We start from the raw sequence: 17,371 nt of genomic DNA, 5'->3' as shown, positions 1-17,371 counted from the left end.
AATATGCCAAATGTTGTCTCCACTAGCATCTAACAAGCTAAGCACTGCTTGTACCTCACAGTAAACAGCTTTGTTTACAACAGTGCTTGTTTCATTCACCCCATAATCGTTAAATAATGTGCCGTCAGTGCTCGTATACACATTAACATTTGTAGTGATGGTATTTACTGCATGAGTAAAACTTATAGGGTTGCAAAATAAGCTATTTAGCTAGTTAGCTAAAACCACTACCTGCTAATGCTAGCGACGGGAAGCTCAAATATTTACATCTGGCTTGTGGTTGTCATATAAAGCTGGCTTGTCGGTGGACCAAAGTGTTGACAAGAGTGTGGGAGCCGCATGGTGAGTTCCATCCATCCATCCATTTTATCACAGGGGTGACCACTGGAGATAGGCACCAGCGTGCCTATCTCCAGTGGACGAGAGGCAAGGTACACCCTAGGCATGTTGCCAGTCCATTGCTGGTCAACACAGAGACACAAAGGACAAACAACCATGCACACACCCATTCACACCTAAGGGGAATTGAGAGAGATACATTTTTATACAAATTATATACAATTTATACTAGAGGGAATATTTTGGCAAGATTTTTTGAGTTTTTAATATGTTTAGGCCTCAAAATACCAATTTATTTGTCAGGAGAAAAATAATAGATCAATTCAAATAGGCCTTCACAGCGCTTTCACTGTGAGGGTCTAATAATAAATCCCCAATAAAATGAAACAACACGGTTGTGATTTACATATTTGAAAAGGAGTGGGAAGAAGTACAATCTCATTTAATCTGTTTATCTAATCACTTGGTGCGTCCTGTCAGATCTTGTTTTGCATTCTGCCTGTAAAGATGAACTGATACCAGTGTTACGGCTGGGACTGCAAAGCTAAGGTTGTCATGTTTTGTCGTCATTTAAGCCAGAATGAGCTTGGTGTAAAGATGTGCATGATGCTTTAATGACATAGCAAAAAAAATAATAAATTCTATTCTTGCACCACCATCATTGTGTGTCTACATAAACTACAATACCCCGTAATTTAATTTCTATATCATTGGAGTACAGGATTGGTTGGGAATGTTTAAAGGAAAGCTCATAACAGCACACAACAGTGTTCTGCAATTTAACACAATATTTTTAATAGATACATATATTTAGCTTATAATGTGTATAATGTGATTTATTTGTCAAAGGTTAATCTAGGGACATAAAACACCATGCATACTCGTACTCGTACTCGTACTTGTCGTCTTCCACTTTATCCGTGACCAAGTCGCGGGGGCAGCAGCCTCAGTAGAGTCACCCAGACTTCCCTCTCCCCAGACACCTCCTCCAGCTCCTACAACGGGAGCCCAAGGCTTCCCAGGCCAGCTGAGAGACATAGTCCCTCCAGCGTTTCCTGGGCTGTCCCCTGGGCCTCCTCCCGGTAGGACGTGCCTGTAACACATTCTGGGTGAGGCGTCCAGGTGCATACAAGTAAATCTCAAAAAAGAAAATAGCTAACTTTTGAACGCTATTCAAATTGGGTTTTTTTGTTCTTTTTTTTCTGCATACAAGTAAATCTCAAATAATTTGAATAGCATGCAAAAGTTAACTATTATCTGTCACATTTCAGAAAGTAAAACTCATAAATAATATAGATTAATTCCACATAGAGTGAAATATTTCAAGTCATTATTTCTTGTAATTTTTATGAGAGCTTACAGATAATGAAAACTCACAATTCAGTATCTTAGAAAATTAGGATATTACATAAGAAGGATAAAGGATATTTGAAACAGAAATGTCAGGCTTCTGAAAAGTATGTTTGTTTTTATGCACTTATTACTTGGTTGGGTGTAGCATGGAGGCTATCAGCTTGTGGCTTTACTGAGGTGTAATGCAAACCCAGGTTGCTTTGATAGCAGGCTTCAGGTTAGCTGCATTGTTTGGTCTGGTGTCTCTCATCTTCCTCCTGACAATACTCTATAGAGCTTCTGTGGGGCTTAGGCCAGTTTGCTGATGAATTTGACACAGCAACGTCATGGTCATTGAACCAGCTTTTGGTACTTTTGGCAATGTGGCCAGGTGGTAGGTCCTGCTGGAAAATGAAATCAATATCTCCATAAAGTTTGTCAGCAGATGGAAACATGAAGTGCTCTAACATTTTCAGGTAAATGGCTGTGTTGACTACGGACTTTCAAAAAGTGGACCGACACCAGCAGATGGCATGTTACCCCAAATCATCACTGACTGTAGACTTTAAGCAGCATATATTCTGTGCCTCTCCACTCTTCATACAGATCCGGGAGCTCGATTTTGAAATGGAAACTTCACTTTTATCTGAAAAGATGACTTTGAACCACTGAGCAACAGTCCAGTTCTTTCTCTCTATAGCCCAGGAAAGTTGCTTGTAATGAATGTGACTAAAACCCTCCTCCACAAACTGGATGTTTGATTTACTACGCCACTTTCTGTTTTGTTACTGGTGCTTCATTTAGCAACCACCACTGTCATCTCTACTATTGCTGAATTGACCTTTTCTCTATTGTAGGTTAATCCATTGGTACTTTTTCTTTTGCAAAACTCTAATCAGAAAACCCCAGGTATATCTACAGTCACTTCTTAATTTTTGCAGCATATAAGGACGTTTACTCTGTTGTCGCCTTATCAGTCTTCATGTCCCTAAAGCCCATACCTCATTTGGTAAAACTAAGCACATTCATTCCCCCGTCCACCTTTAAAGACTCTTTACAATCAATAGTGCACGATCATTGCACTTGCTTTTAATCATTTTTAATTTTTTTAACATTACATCATCTGTATGTATATATTTGATATTTCATTCTGTTTTATGTTTTTCTGTTCTTAACTTGCCTTGGATGCTGCCTTTTGGCCAGTTCATGATTGTAAATAAGACTTAGTTCTCAACTGACCTTCCGGTTAAAACGAAAAGCTAAATTAAATAAATAAATAAAAACATTTGAAACTTGTGTAAGATTTGTCCATGTGTAGTGGCTCTGGATGCACTGACCTCTTCTCGTGAAGCTGTCAGTCTTGTTGCCGGGGCAACTTGTCTACCACACTTGTTACTTACTCACTTTCTGAAATGAGTGACAAAAAATACAAGTTTTTTTTTTTACAATATTCTATAATAACACTAATAATGTGTGAACTGATCACCATCTAAATCATCAACATTTATATGTACCACCTGCCATTCTCACTATTATTATCTCTGCTCTTAGTACATTAGCTTAGGCTTATGAACATGAGAACTCTAAATCTGTGTGATTTTTTTGGTTCATATAACTGGCAGCACAGTTCAAAGAAATGTGTCGTAAGGGTCATGTCGTGTTTTCTCCGTAAACTTGGTTTTGAGTTTATTCTCATATTTGTTTTAACTTTAGTAACATTTTACTGTAAAGATAAGAGTAAACAGGGAGGTTTAAAATGTAAAAGAAAGGAAACATAAAATAGAAGAAAATAAAAATAAACCACCAAAATGTGTGACTAATGCATAAAAAATATAGATTTGTTTGTCAACATACTTTTTTAGACAGGTAAATGGCTTTTAGCTAAGTTAACTTGGTATCAATCGAACAAGAAGTTATTGATATGCAAACAACCATCTGAAAGCCCAGGAAAAACAAGCTGTAAGTAAAGAGGTTAAAGGAGGTCTGAATGCAAAAGTAACATCGAAGACTAAATAGGAAACAGCATTAAAAATGAGACAAGCAGGGTATTATGTGACTAAATGTGAAACGTTCTCAAGATAAATTACCTCATTTACCTCAGACTAATCAGTTCAAAGATCATGAAACAATACAAAATTACAAACAAGCTAATTTCCATTGAAAGGGGATGTGGTATGTCAATTTGTTCAGATATGCAGAGGTTGAGTGGCAGACTGTTGCATAAAAAGTCTCAGCTTCTCTTTCCAAAAACTTCAAGCTGGACTGGATGACATCATGAAGAGGCTGGGTAATGTCCTGCTGCTCCACATTTTGATGTGTCTTGGACAAACTGGTAAGAAATTCAAGTCTGACAATTAATCTCAAGCTACTGAATAAATCCCTGAGTTAAACTTTGACTTTTGGATTTTTCTGTAGTCCATGGGAGTGAGATCATAAATGGGAGAAAAGTTCCAGAGAACTCAATGCTGTATATGGTCTCAGTGCAAAAAAACGGACATCACGAATGTGGAGGATTTCTGATCAATGAGTACTTTGTTGTCACTGCAGCACACTGTGGTGGAGAGTGAGTCTACACTATTCCTCTGTTGTATTTTCTGATTGATTAAGTTTAAAACTGCTTTTACAATAAACTTTTAATGACCATATCTTTAGTGACCTTAAATATGTTCTTCTGGGAAACCAAAACCTCAAGAGTTCAAAGATGAAAAAAATACAAGTTAATTCCACGTGCAAACCCAAGGATTATGTGGACATAGCAAATGGTAATGACATCATGCTTCTTCAAGTAAGTAGATGCTTTAGGGAGCAACCATATTGATATTTGTACACACTTTTACCTGTAGTAATTATATTGATCATAGACTTGCTCTAGCAAGAACAATTTGGTAAGAGTAAAAACAAGTAAGACATAACAAATTCTCAGTATTTCTTTTTTGCTTCTTTTCAGCTATCTGAGAAGGTTCCTCTAAACAACACAGTGAATAAAATTCCACTTCCTACATATGAAATAACCTTAAGAGAAAATCAAACATGCTCTGTGGCTGGATGGGGTAAAGTTGATGAGAATTCTTCTGGTGTGGATGACCTGAGAGTAGTGAATGTGTCAATCATAAATTCAAGTGACTGTAACAAGAAATGGGAAGGTTATCTTCCACCTAATGTGATCTGTGCTGGTGGATATGGTACAAACAAAGGATTTTGTCAGGTATGTTTCTTTATTTTGAGGATATTAATGGTCTAAACATCACATGATAAATGTCAAACAAACTTTGAAAAATTCTTCATCTTCACAGGGTGATTCTGGTGGTCCTCTGGTGTGCAACGGGAGAGCTGTTGGTGTTGTTTCATTCAACAGGGGTTTCAGCTGCCACTACCCGGATGTACCCAACGTCTACACGAATATATCTAAATATCTTCAATGGATCAACAAAATCCTCAATGAAAAGAAATGTGTATAATTTGTTTTCCACACAATGTTTTGCTCCAGTATGCAATCACTGTACATGGGGGCCATAATTGTGCCTCTGGTTTCAGTTGCCCTATCAGCTTCTGCTCTAAAGCAACATTGCAGAATAAAAAACAAAAATTTACAAAAAAATGGTTTGTCTTCTTTTCACACAAAACAGAGACATAAAGGTTGAATGGCGTCACTTCTGCAAGGTGATTAATTTATTTCAAAAATAAAAATAAAATGTTAAACAATTAAACAAGAAATTAGTTTAATTGACTGCTACAAATTTGTAAAAAATTTGTATAACTCATGGCTGTTTCAGTAAGGTGCCAGTCACTAGGGAGAGCTGTCACCCGTGACTTGATTAATGCAACCGGATTCCATGGACTACATCTATAAAAAAAGATAAAATTATACAAATTTTTAATTTTAATTAAAAAAAGAGATCAGCCTAATTAAAAAAAATAAATAAATACTCAATTTTGACCTTGCTATGGTAGTGTTGTACAGTATGGAATTGATTAAAGCGTAATTAAAAGCTTTTAAAATAATGAAATGTTTCAGTTAAGGTCATAATTGAAATAGAAGATCCTATTCATATTTGTATGTCTGACTCCAGAGGAGTCTGTGCCTCACCAGTCATGAACCTCACCGTACTACACTGAGAAGTGTCCATCAGGCAAAAGCGAGTCTTGAAGTGTACATAAAACTCAATTTAAAAGCAGACATAAAAGGCTTTAAGGTGCCTGTGACGAGTTCCCACACTTAGAAATCAGAATATGTTGTTCAGGTGGGTTTGGAAGATCACGAAAGATATAAAACAGCGTGACCCAATGTGATCTGTGTTGGTGGATATGGTAGAAATCATTAAGTAACTCCAAACTTTTTTTTGTCTGTCAACAAAACAATACAAACAAACAAAATCTGTTCAATGCTAAGAGCAGATCAATGAGAACACTGTGGTAAAGAAACTTCAGCAACATAAAGCTGTGCAAGATAGTGACTTCAGCAAGTCACTGGAGCTGTGTGAGGTTCCCTCCTGCTTCAAAAGCTCCACTATCATCCCAGTACCTAAGAAACCCACCATCACAAGATTAAATGACTACAGGCCTGTCACCATGACATCTGTGGTTATAAAATCCTTTGAGCAACTGGTGTTGAAGCACCTGAAGGACATCACAGGCCCCCTGTTGGAACCCCTGCAGTTTGTTTACCGGGCAAACAGGTAGGCAGATGATGCTGTCAACTTGGGTCTACACTTCATCCTTCAACACCTCGAGGACCCAGGGATGTATGGCAGGATCCTGTTCGTGGACTTTAGCTTGGCCTTCAACACCATCAACCCAGACATCCTCCATCAGAAGCTCATTCAACTCAAAGTCCTGGTCTCCACCTGTCAGTGGATCACCAGCTTCCAGGAGGTCCTGCAGCAGCAGGTGAGGCTGGGGAGCATCTTCTCCCGCACAACATCAATAAGCAATGGTGCCCCCCAGGGGTGTGTTCTCTCCCTGCTGCCCTACTCCCTCTACACAATGACTGCATCTCAGTGGAGCCATCTGGGAAACTCCTGAAGCTTGCAAATGACACCACTGCTATTGGTTTGATCCAGGGCAGTGATGAGTCTGCATACAGACAGGAGGTGAATCGGCTGGTACGCTGGTGAACTTTCTGAGGAACACTACACCCCTCACCATCCTCATCAAGGCTGTATCTGCTGTGAACCATTAACGGTTCCTAGGGACCACCATTTCATGAAACCTGAGATGGTCCTCACACATAGGCAATGTTCAGAAGAAGGCCCAGCATAGTCTGTACTTCCTGAGGCAACTGAAGAAGTACAACCTTCCACAGGAGCTGCTGGTCATCTTCTACACACATAATTCAGTCTGTCCTGTCTTCGTCCATCTTAGTGAGGTTTGGCTCATCCACAAAACAGGACAGGTCCAGACTGCAACGAACAATCAGGTCTGCAGAGAGAATCATTAGGGCTGACCTTCCCTCCAACCAGCACTTTTACAGGTCTAGGGTCAGGAAAAGAGTAGCTAAAATCTCTGCAGACCCCACACACCCTACACACAAACAGTTTAGGCTTTTACCTTCAGGTCAGCGCTACAGAGTACTGTCTGCTAAAACCAGCTGCCACAGAGACAATTTCTTCCCACAGGTTGTTTCTCTGATGAACACTTGACAGTCTAGAACAACACCATGCATACTTGGACTGATCTAACATTATCTTCTCTTGTAAAGTTAGTTGTGTATACAGGTCCTTCTCAAAATATTAGCATATTGTGATAAAGTTCATTATTTTCCATAATGTAATGATGAAAATGTAACATTCATATATTTTAGATTCATTGCACACTAACTGAAATATTTCAGGTCTTTTATTGTCTTAATACGGATGATTTTGGCATACAGCTCATGAAAACCCAAAATTCCTATCTCACAAAATTAGCATATCATTAAAAAGGTCTCTAAACGAGCTATGAATCTAATCATCTGAATCAACGAGTTAACTCTAAACACCTGCAAAAGATTCCTGAGGCCTTTAAAACTCCCAGCCTGGTTCATCACTCAAAACCCCAATCATGGGTAAGACTGCCGACCTGACTGCTGTCCAGAAGGCCACTATTGACACCCTCAAGCAAGAGGGTAAGACACAGAAAGAAATTTCTGAACAAATAGGCTGTTCCCAGAGTGCTGTATCAAGACACCTCAGTGGGAAGTCTGTGGGAAGGAAAAAGTGTGGCAGAAAACGCTGCACAACGAGAAGAGGTGACTGGACCCTGAGGAAGATTGTGGAGAAGGGCCGATTCCAGACCTTGGGGGACCTGCGGAAGCAGTGGACTGAGTCTGGAGTAGAAACATCCAAAGACACCGTGCACAGGTGTGTGCAGGAAATGGGCTACAGGTGCCGCATTCCCCAGGTCAAGCCACTTTTGAACCAGAAACAGCGGCAGAAGCGCCTGACCTGGGCTACAGAGAAGCAGCACTGGACTGTTGCTCAGTGGTCCAAAGTACTTTTTTCGGATGAAAGCAAATTCTGCATGTCATTCGGAAATCAAGGTGCCAGAGTCTGGAGGAAGACTGGGGAGAAGGAAATGCCAAAATGCCAGAAGTCCAGTGTCAAGTACCCACAGTCGGTGATGGACTGGGGTGCCGTGTCAGCTGCTGGTGTTGGTCCACTGGGTTTTATCAAGGGCAGGGTCAATGCAGCTAGCTATCAGGAGATTTTGGAGCACTTCATGCTTCCATCTGCTGAAAAGCTTTATGGAGATGAAGATTTCATTTTTCAGCACGACCTGGCACCTGCTCACAGTGCCAAAACCACTGGTAAATGGTTTACTGACCATGGTATCACTGTGCTCAATTGGCCTGCCAACTCTCCTGACCTGAACCCCATAGAGAATCTGTGGGATATTGTGAAGAGAACGTTGAGAGACTCAAGACCCAACACTCTGGATGAGCTAAAGGCCGCTATCGAAGCATCCTGGGCCTCCATAAGACCTCAGCAGTGCCACAGGCTGATTGCCTCCATGCCACGCCACATTGAAGCAGTCATTTCTGCAAAAGGATTCCCGACCAAGTATTGAGTGCATAACTGTACATGATCATTTGAAGGTTGACGTTTTTTGTATTAAAAACACTTTTCGTTTTTTGGTCGGATGAAATATGCTAATTTTGTGAGATAGAAATTTGGGGTTTTCATGAGCTGTATGCCACAATCATCCGTATTAAGACAATAAAAGACCTGAAATATTTCAGTTAGTGTGCAATGAATCTAAAATATATGAATGTTAAATTTTCATTATGACATTATGGAAAATAATTAACTTTATCACAATATGCTAATATTTTGAGAAGGACCTGTATATGCGCATATAAAAAAATATTTTTTATTTCCATTCATTATATAAAAAAATAAATAAATCTTAACTGAGAGCACTGTGTACCAAAATCCAATTCCTTGTTTGTGTGCAGACTTGGCAATAAAGCTTATTCTGATTCTGATTCATAACACTGTTTTGTTATTTTTTCTCACATCCATTAAAAAAAGGTAGAAAATTATAGGTCAAACAACTTTCAATACATACATGGATGCAATAGTATTTTACTGTAAAATCACTGGGAAAAGTACAAAAGGAAACGTAAAAGTACATTGAATAAAAGGACTCCGGTCCAAATCCAGTCCCAGAGAGCATTTCATCCCAAAGCATTTTCTCAATTACTTTGTAGATATAAACATTTTATCTGGCTTTTGAACAGGTGCGACAGGCAGATATGTGGATCAGCAACATTTTCTCCAAGGCAGCTGGTGGCAGTAATGCAGCACATCATTGTATGCCAACCGCCAGAAAACGACAAAGAAGAAGCTCTGCAGGGTCCTTGAACACGGGTTGCTAAATTATTAGCTTTTAGAGCTCACGCTTGCTGACAGTACTATGACTTGGTGGTGCACAGATGAGTGAGTAAAAGAAGATGCTTTGGCAATAATATGTAAAGTGGACTATGCAAATCACACATTTAAAGATAAATGGACAGAAGCATACGCTTTCCTTTTAACTTCCGTCAGGAGTAAGGCCAGTCTACCTTATATGCTTTGAATCAGTTGGACTTATAAAGAGTGAAATCTAAAGAAACATTACGAAACCAAACATAAAAACTTCAACCAAAGCTATCTGCCTGGGTCTGACCATAGTACAAGGAGAATTATGAGCGAGCTACACAGCTGATAACACACTCATACGGCAAAACTGCGAGCATATGAGTTTTTAGGAAAAGACAAAAAGCCTTTCACTGAATGGGAAATGATCAAAGAGTGTGTGGAAACCGTGGCAGAAACACTTTTAGATGAAAAAGAAGGACAATAACTTTAGGAAAGGGTTAAGCAAATTGCCCTGCCTGCAACAAGCACAACAAGGAGAGCAGAATTGTTATACCAATATTTATAGACCCAACTCGACTGTGCCATTCAAAGTGCATTTAATATTGGTATTTAAATTGAATTGCATTTTTCTGTTCAGCAGATGATTTCATCGGCATATGAATAATTGATCAGTTGTTTAAAAACAAACACTCTAGTGTTAACTAATTGGCAAATTAAAATGAAAGAAAATATTTTTGTCAGTTGATTTAAAATGTTCATCTTCTAAACCGAATATTCCATAGTGGGTCACAGGGGAGTTGGTGCCTATCTCCAAAACATGACATTGTTTAGAGAAGTTTAACTGCTGCAGCAGATCCATCCATCCATTTTCTACATCTGCTTCTTCCGCACCAGGTCACGGAGGAGCTGGTGCCTATCTCCAGCAGTCTATGGGCGAGAGGTGAGGTACACCCAGAACAGGTCACCAATCCATTGCAGGGCAACATAGAGACATACAGGACAAACAACCATACACACACACTCATTCACACCAAAGGGCAATTTAGAGAGACCAATTAACCTCATGTTTTTGGACTGTGGGAGGAAGCCGGAGTACCCAGTGAGAACCCACGCATGTGCGGGGAGAACATGCAAACTCCATACATAAAGACCCCCGGCCAGGAGTCAAACCTAAGACTCGACTTGCTGCAAGGCAACAGCGCTACCAACTGCACCACTGTGCAGCCCTGAAAGAATGAATGAATGATTTAAAATGTTTGGACCCTAAAGTGTTAGGATGATGGAAGTAGTGGACCTCCTGCTATTTTAGTTGGGGACCCCTGCCTTATGCATAACTGTGGGGATGGTGCTCTTCAGGTCATACCCAGGATCTTTCTCAAAACACAGCAGGTTGGGTTGATGCCAAAGAGTTGAATTTTGGACCACTTGGATTATATTTATAATTATTTAGATGTCCACTAGCAAACATTAAGACAAATGTGTAGATGTGCCTTCTATAGCAGAACGTGCAAGTTTTCCAATTCATTGCAGAAAGTATATAACTAATAGTGTAATTTTGGACTGTGGTCCCAACATGGTCCTTGCATGTAGTCATTAAGTAGTCCCTCAACTTTTTTGTGTTCAGCTCTCTCTGTCTGGCATAGAGCATTAAAAATAGGGGGAATGAGGGTCATCTTATTTATTTTTATTTTCCAAATATTGGCATTACAATTACCTTCATAACAGGTTTCTTGCTGGTGGTGTTGGAGCCCACTCAAGCATTGTAAAGATCTACCATCTGGTCTTTGATGTATTTTGACAGACTTTTGGTTTTACCCATGATGATGGAGAGGTTGGATTGGAAGAAACTGACTCTGGATTGGTATACATACCTGCTAAGACCAGTTATGTGACAGAGCTGAGAAGGACCAAATATTTATGCTCAATCTTAATCTTTTAAACTCATATATTTCCAATTTAAATTAAAGTATCATGAACTTCCAAAAAAATCCTGCTACAAGTTCCATGGAGTTGTATAATAAATTTGATTTACTTTCTATAATTATCTGTAATTTGCAGCAATGCTTCAATGTATTGAAACACATAAGTGTATTAAATTGGAGTGCTTTTTATCCAAGAGAAAAGTTCAGCCTACATTAATCGTTTTTACTTAATTTTCACCCTGGTCCCATGCTGTGTACTGCAAAATAACATGCTCAGTGTAACTGGGTGGTAAAACTGTGATGAAATAAAAATGGAGTGCACAAAATTTCAATGAAAAACTATAGATATTCAAATTGCATTACTTTCCATTAGAAACTTTGCCATTTAATAACTTGTGAACAGCTTTCTTTAACAAATGTGAAAAAGTTGGAAGTAATTGGATATACAGCCTGTGCTTCCTTGCTGTCACAGTTTATACCTTAGAGCTTTTGTATCTGTCTTGTCAGTTTCATAATTATGTTTGAGGGGCATGCAAGCTCTGAATCTCATCTGTGTGTTTTTTTGTTCTTAAAAATGTTAAATAAATGTGTAACTGTGCTCACTCGAGTGTTTCCAGGCCACAAAATCTTGTTTTTGCATCTGTTCTTTTTATTTTATATCCTGCACTCTACTGAGACTGCCTCGGTAAAAGTTTATAACGATCTTTGAATGGCTGCTAGTGCAGGGAAATGTTCTGTGTTGGTCCTACTTGATCTCAGCACTGCTTTTGATACTGTTGACCACAAAACTGACCACACGACTTTGTTAAATAAGCTGTAGGTTCTGACTGGTATGTCTGGCTCTGCATTGGATTGGTTCTCCTCCTATCTATCCGATAGGAAATTCTACATCAAGACAGACAAGTTCTCTTCGGACTCTACTCCTTTAACATATGGGGTTATTATTTCCTTTTTATATTTTCACGTTAGCTGGCAGTATTTGGTCTTTTTCTGATGTCTACTATCACATTTATGCAGATGCAATCCAACTGTATGTGTCTCATAAACCTCACCAGCTAGATAGGCTGTCTGGCTCTACAACAATTTTCTGGTTTTAAAAACTAATAAGTGAGAGACCTTAATAATAGCCCCTAGTCACTTGGATTATAAAATTAATCAGACAAATGCCCCCTTTTGCCCAGCAACCAAATGTAAAAAACCCAGGAGTTACATTTGACTCCTCATTAGATTTTGACCCACATATTAGATCTATTTCTCATTCCTGTTTCTTTCATTTAAGAAACATTTCTAAAATACGAATAATGGTCTCGAGCAGATATAGAGAACACTATTCATGCAATTGTGTCATTGCGGTTAGATTGCTGCAGTGCTCTATTTACCAGTCTGGATAAATAATCAATTTTATGTCTGCAAACTATTTCGAATGCAGCTGCCAGACTTCTTACCAGATCTAGCAAACACTCTCATATAACTGTGGTCTTATGCTCTCTACACTGGCTTCCAGTGGATTTTAGAACCCAGTATAAAGTTCTGGTTTTCACCTACAGGGCTCTAAATGGCCAGGTTCCTGATTATTTGTGTCAGCACTTAAAACATTCTGCACCTTGTAGTCTTCATTTCCAATCCCACAATCTTCTGGCTGTTCCTCTAAGGGGGACCGGGCCTTTTGGTCTGTGGCTCCTAAACTGTGGAACAGCTATCCCCTGCAACTTTGGTTTGCTGACTTGGTTTGCTTTATTGTGTTTTTTATGCTAAGTGTGACATAATATGTTTTATGGTGTACAGCACTTTGCGACGTTGCATTCAGCACCCTTAAATATGATTCAGCTAAATAAAATGCAGTGGGCCAACAGCCTTCAGAAGTAATTTAATTTACATTGTAATTTCATCTCAAAATAATTTCAGCAGCTCTGTGAAAGCCTTTCAGATTTGTAAGAGAACAGAAGCAAACAAGCAGCATCATGAAGACCAAGGAACACACATGGTGGTGGTAGCATCATGTTGTGGAGTTGCTTTCTCTTGACAGGGAGACTCATCAGCTAAATGCTAGAAGAAAACTTGCAACAGACTTCAGATTTCTAAAACATAAGAAATTCTAATGATAGAGCAAAAGCATATCCAATCATAATCAAACATGCTATATTCAAATGTTATATATGTGTTAGAATGCCCCAATCAAATTCCAGAACTAAATCTGTGGCAAGACATGATCCTTCTGGACAGAAGTGCTTTCCACCCAGTTTGAGTGAGCTTGAGCTGTTTTGCAATGAAGACCTTGTTGGTAACTGTTGCAGAAACTCTGTTTAAAGTTCATACACTATATTGCCAAAAGTATTGATTCACACCATCAAATCCATGAATTCTGGTGTTCCAATCAATTCAATGGCTGCAGGTATATGAAGTTTGGTGTGGAGAGACTTGACTGGCCTGCACAAAGTCCTGACCTCAACCTTCTTGAACACCTTTGGGATGAATTAGAGCAGAGGCTGCAATTCTGGTTTTCTCATCTAACTATGAACACACTCCTGAACCTTGTGGATGATATTTGCAGAATAGTTAAAGTTGCTATTGCTGGCAACAGTGGGTCCATCAACAAATTGGACCTTATAAATTAACAATAGAATGTCATCAAAGTTCATGTACATGTAAAACAAACAAACATCTTTAGCAATATAGTGTATATATCTATCCATCTATTGACTATATCCACTTATCCTGAGGGGTTGCAGGGGCGGAGGGGGGTCTATCTCCAGTGGTTATTGGGCGACATGCCGGGAACAAACACAAGAAAAGGTATTCAAACATAGTGATCACAATTAAGGCACAAGTAAAAAATAACACAAAAAATTGACCAAATGTACTATAATGTGAAACAGCAAGATGTCCACAATATTTGAGTAAAAAAAAAACTATTTCAGATCAAAACATAGTTGCATTTGTAATGTAAAAAGTATACCAAAAAGGTGATAGGAAATTATATTACAGTAGGACAACGTATAAAGAAATAAACAGATCAATGGTAAAACATGTTTCTTGTATTGATTTTCATAGTATTTGCATCAGACTTCTGAGCATTTAACAATCATGAACAGTAATTTGAGTTTGAGTTGTCCAAATCATGCTTTTAAAGGGGATGTGGTTAGCTGTGAAACTGTCATAGATTTCACTAGATAATTGCATGTGCAAGCAAAGGAAGCCGTATAAAAGGGTCAGCTTGACAAACTATTGCACAGCTAGAATTAGCCTGGTTTGCTGGCACCATGTTCAGCCGGAATGAATTTCAGCGTTTCCTTGCTCTGATATTTCTCAGACAAACGGGTAAGAAATCCTCACATTTTATTTCTTAAATAGCAGCACAAACCTCTGAACTGGCTTTGTCTTTTACTCATCTTTTTAGTTTATGGAAGTAACATCATACATGGCAATAAAGCCCCTGCAAACTCCATGCAGTATATGGTCTCAGTGCAAAGCAATGGGCATCATGTATGCGGAGGATTTCTGATCAGTGAGGACTTTGTGGTCACTGCTGCACACTGCAGTATACCGTGAGTCTATGGTCTTATTGTTTTGCTGTACCTGATTGATAGAAAAGTTAATTTGTTGCAAATGTATCAATAACCTGCTTATTGTTAATCATTTCAGTACACCTGATACGGTTGTTGTGGGAAATCAGGATCTCCAGAGTGCAAACATTAAAAAAATAAAAATCGAATACACATGCAAATTCCCTACTTACAAGGATGTTGGCTATGGCGATGACATCATGCTTGTTAAAGTAAGTACATGCTTATAAAAGGAGTTTAACAGTATGTTATTTTATTAAGGTTACTGTGTGCGAATTCATCACAGTTATTATCATACCTTTATTAAAGTGTTTTAAAAACAAGGTAAATGCTTTTCATGTATAAAGAAGTACTATTATTATTCAGCATTAATCAGCTTTCTTGCACCATATATATTATCAACATTATGATTATTATTATTATTAGTGGTAGTACTACTACTAGTAGTATTCATATTTTTTTCCTTGTCACACGACTCTCTTATCAACCCCCACATAATGTCACTGTGGCATCGTCTGTAAAAATAAAGCCAAACTTAACATTCATATATATTTTCTAAGACCTTGATATAAAATTAACACAAGTCTAACATGAGAGAGATTTGTCCAGTAAGCTGTTTTAATCAGCTTTAATATATGTTTTTGAAGATTAGACCACCATATATATGCTTAATTCTGAAGTTCGGTCTCAGTTCATCTACTGTATAGATGCTTTGGAGAAAATGATGACACTTATCAAACTGCTTCAGGTAAAAAACCTTGTATTAATATAATTTTGTCTATCGCGCTAAGTGTAAACCGAAACTCTGTCACAAAAAAGACTATCCAAAAATTCTGATAGACTGGTATTATGCCAGACAAACCATCCAGCTAAAAGTTAAGTTACGTAGCATTAGCCAAATGTGGCTCCTGAAGGCATGTAGGATTTATTTGGTGGTTAAAATATCCCCACTTTACTTTTATAGCTTTATAGATTAGGTTTACTGTGACGGCTCTCAAGATAATACATTTGATGGACATTAGAAAACCTGTTTTTCTTTAATAGAGTGATAATCAAGTCATTCATCAATTCATGGTAATTTCATTTTAATATGGTAATACGGACCATCAAAAACTTTATCATGGTATCCACTAAATCCAATGACCATTTCTGCCCCAAACATAGCATTATCACGCGATACATTATGCACAAATATTTGTAGAAATTAATTCATTTTTTTCAAAAATCTAAAACCTATAGATGTGTTAACATGTTTCATTTATGGTTACTGATGTACTTTCATTATTCATTCCTCTTTTGTATTTTCAGCTCTCTGGGAGAGTGAACAATGGAGTGAAAACCATTCCAATTCCAACTTTTGATATATTCTTAGACGACAATCAAATATGCTCGGTTGCTGGATGGGGTAAAACCGAAGCACACAACCTCAGTCATAATCTGAGAGTGACAAATGTGTCAATCATAAATCCAAACGTCTGCTCGAGGCAGTGGAATTATACACTTCCACCCAATGTGATCTGTGCTGGTGGATATGGTACAAACAAAGGATTCTGTCAGGTATGTTTTTGTATTTTGAGTATATTAACAGTCTGAACCTATAAATATCAAACAAACTTTCTAAACTTCCCTATCTCTACAGGGTGATTCTGGTGGCCCTCTAGTGTGCAATGGAATAGCTGTTGGTGTTGTGTCATTCAACAGATCTAGAAACTGCAACTACCCAGATGTACCCAACATCTACACAGATCTTTCTAAATATCGTCACTGGCTCATCAGGGCTATGAAGGAAAAGAGATGTAATCAGGCAAAGTTTTAGAATGATTACAATGATTGTTGCAGCTCAAGTTCATAGTGTGTGGGTGGTGAAGTTGTGGCTCTTATTTAGGTTGCTGTGTCAGCTTCTGCTCTTCAGCTGAATTAGTCAATAAAACAAAAGGCTTTGAAATAACTTATGCTCTCTCTCTTTTTTCTTCAACAAGCATACACACAGGAATAGTTTTATATACAGGTAATGTTCAGATAATGGAGTAGCTCAAAAACAGAAAGGAATTGTGCATTTGGTGTTAAAACCCTCATAATATGGTTCACCTGCAGCAAAAGCATGCAGAAATACTTGGGTTATTGAGCCCTTGAAAAATGGCCATAACCATTTTTCAAAATGGTCAACAGTTATAACTGTTTTCCTTTATGGGATGGATATAATATAATATTGAGCACAATATTAGCTAAATTTGTTCACAATATTAATTTGAGTTACTTTTGCATAATTCAATATGGTTATGTTGAGGTAGGAAAACTTTACTGGCTGTCAGTTAACTCTTACATTACTCCTCACCTCTCATCGACTCTTTTTATTTGGCACCCCAAAGGACAATCC

General features: G+C 38.3%; 2 protein-coding genes across 2 annotated transcripts; both read left to right on the top strand.

Annotated features, from left to right (window-relative positions):
• Window positions 1–3,739: 3,739 nt before the first annotated feature.
• On the top strand, window positions 3,740–6,980 carry LOC124873987 (mast cell protease 1A-like). The gene is made up of 5 exons (XM_047375103.1): window positions 3,740–4,003; window positions 4,087–4,234; window positions 4,324–4,456; window positions 4,619–4,876; window positions 4,965–6,980. The coding sequence occupies exons 1-5, from the start codon at window positions 3,946–3,948 to the stop codon at window positions 5,127–5,129; spliced, it is 762 nt and encodes a 253-aa protein (XP_047231059.1). The 5' UTR covers window positions 3,740–3,945; the 3' UTR covers window positions 5,130–6,980.
• A 6,309-nt stretch (window positions 6,981–13,289) lies between these two features.
• Window positions 13,290–16,942, top strand: LOC124873986 (duodenase-1-like). The gene is made up of 5 exons (XM_047375101.1): window positions 13,290–14,749; window positions 14,829–14,976; window positions 15,074–15,206; window positions 16,303–16,551; window positions 16,634–16,942. The coding sequence occupies exons 1-5, from the start codon at window positions 14,692–14,694 to the stop codon at window positions 16,808–16,810; spliced, it is 765 nt and encodes a 254-aa protein (XP_047231057.1). The 5' UTR covers window positions 13,290–14,691; the 3' UTR covers window positions 16,811–16,942.
• Window positions 16,943–17,371: the final 429 nt, after the last annotated feature.

The sequence above is a fragment of the Girardinichthys multiradiatus genome, chromosome 9 (assembly GCF_021462225.1).
Source record: "Girardinichthys multiradiatus isolate DD_20200921_A chromosome 9, DD_fGirMul_XY1, whole genome shotgun sequence".
NCBI classification, from domain to species: Eukaryota; Metazoa; Chordata; class Actinopteri; order Cyprinodontiformes; family Goodeidae; genus Girardinichthys; species Girardinichthys multiradiatus.
The sequence above is the reverse complement of the archived record's forward strand: the minus strand, read 5'-3'. Positions and strand labels throughout refer to the sequence as shown.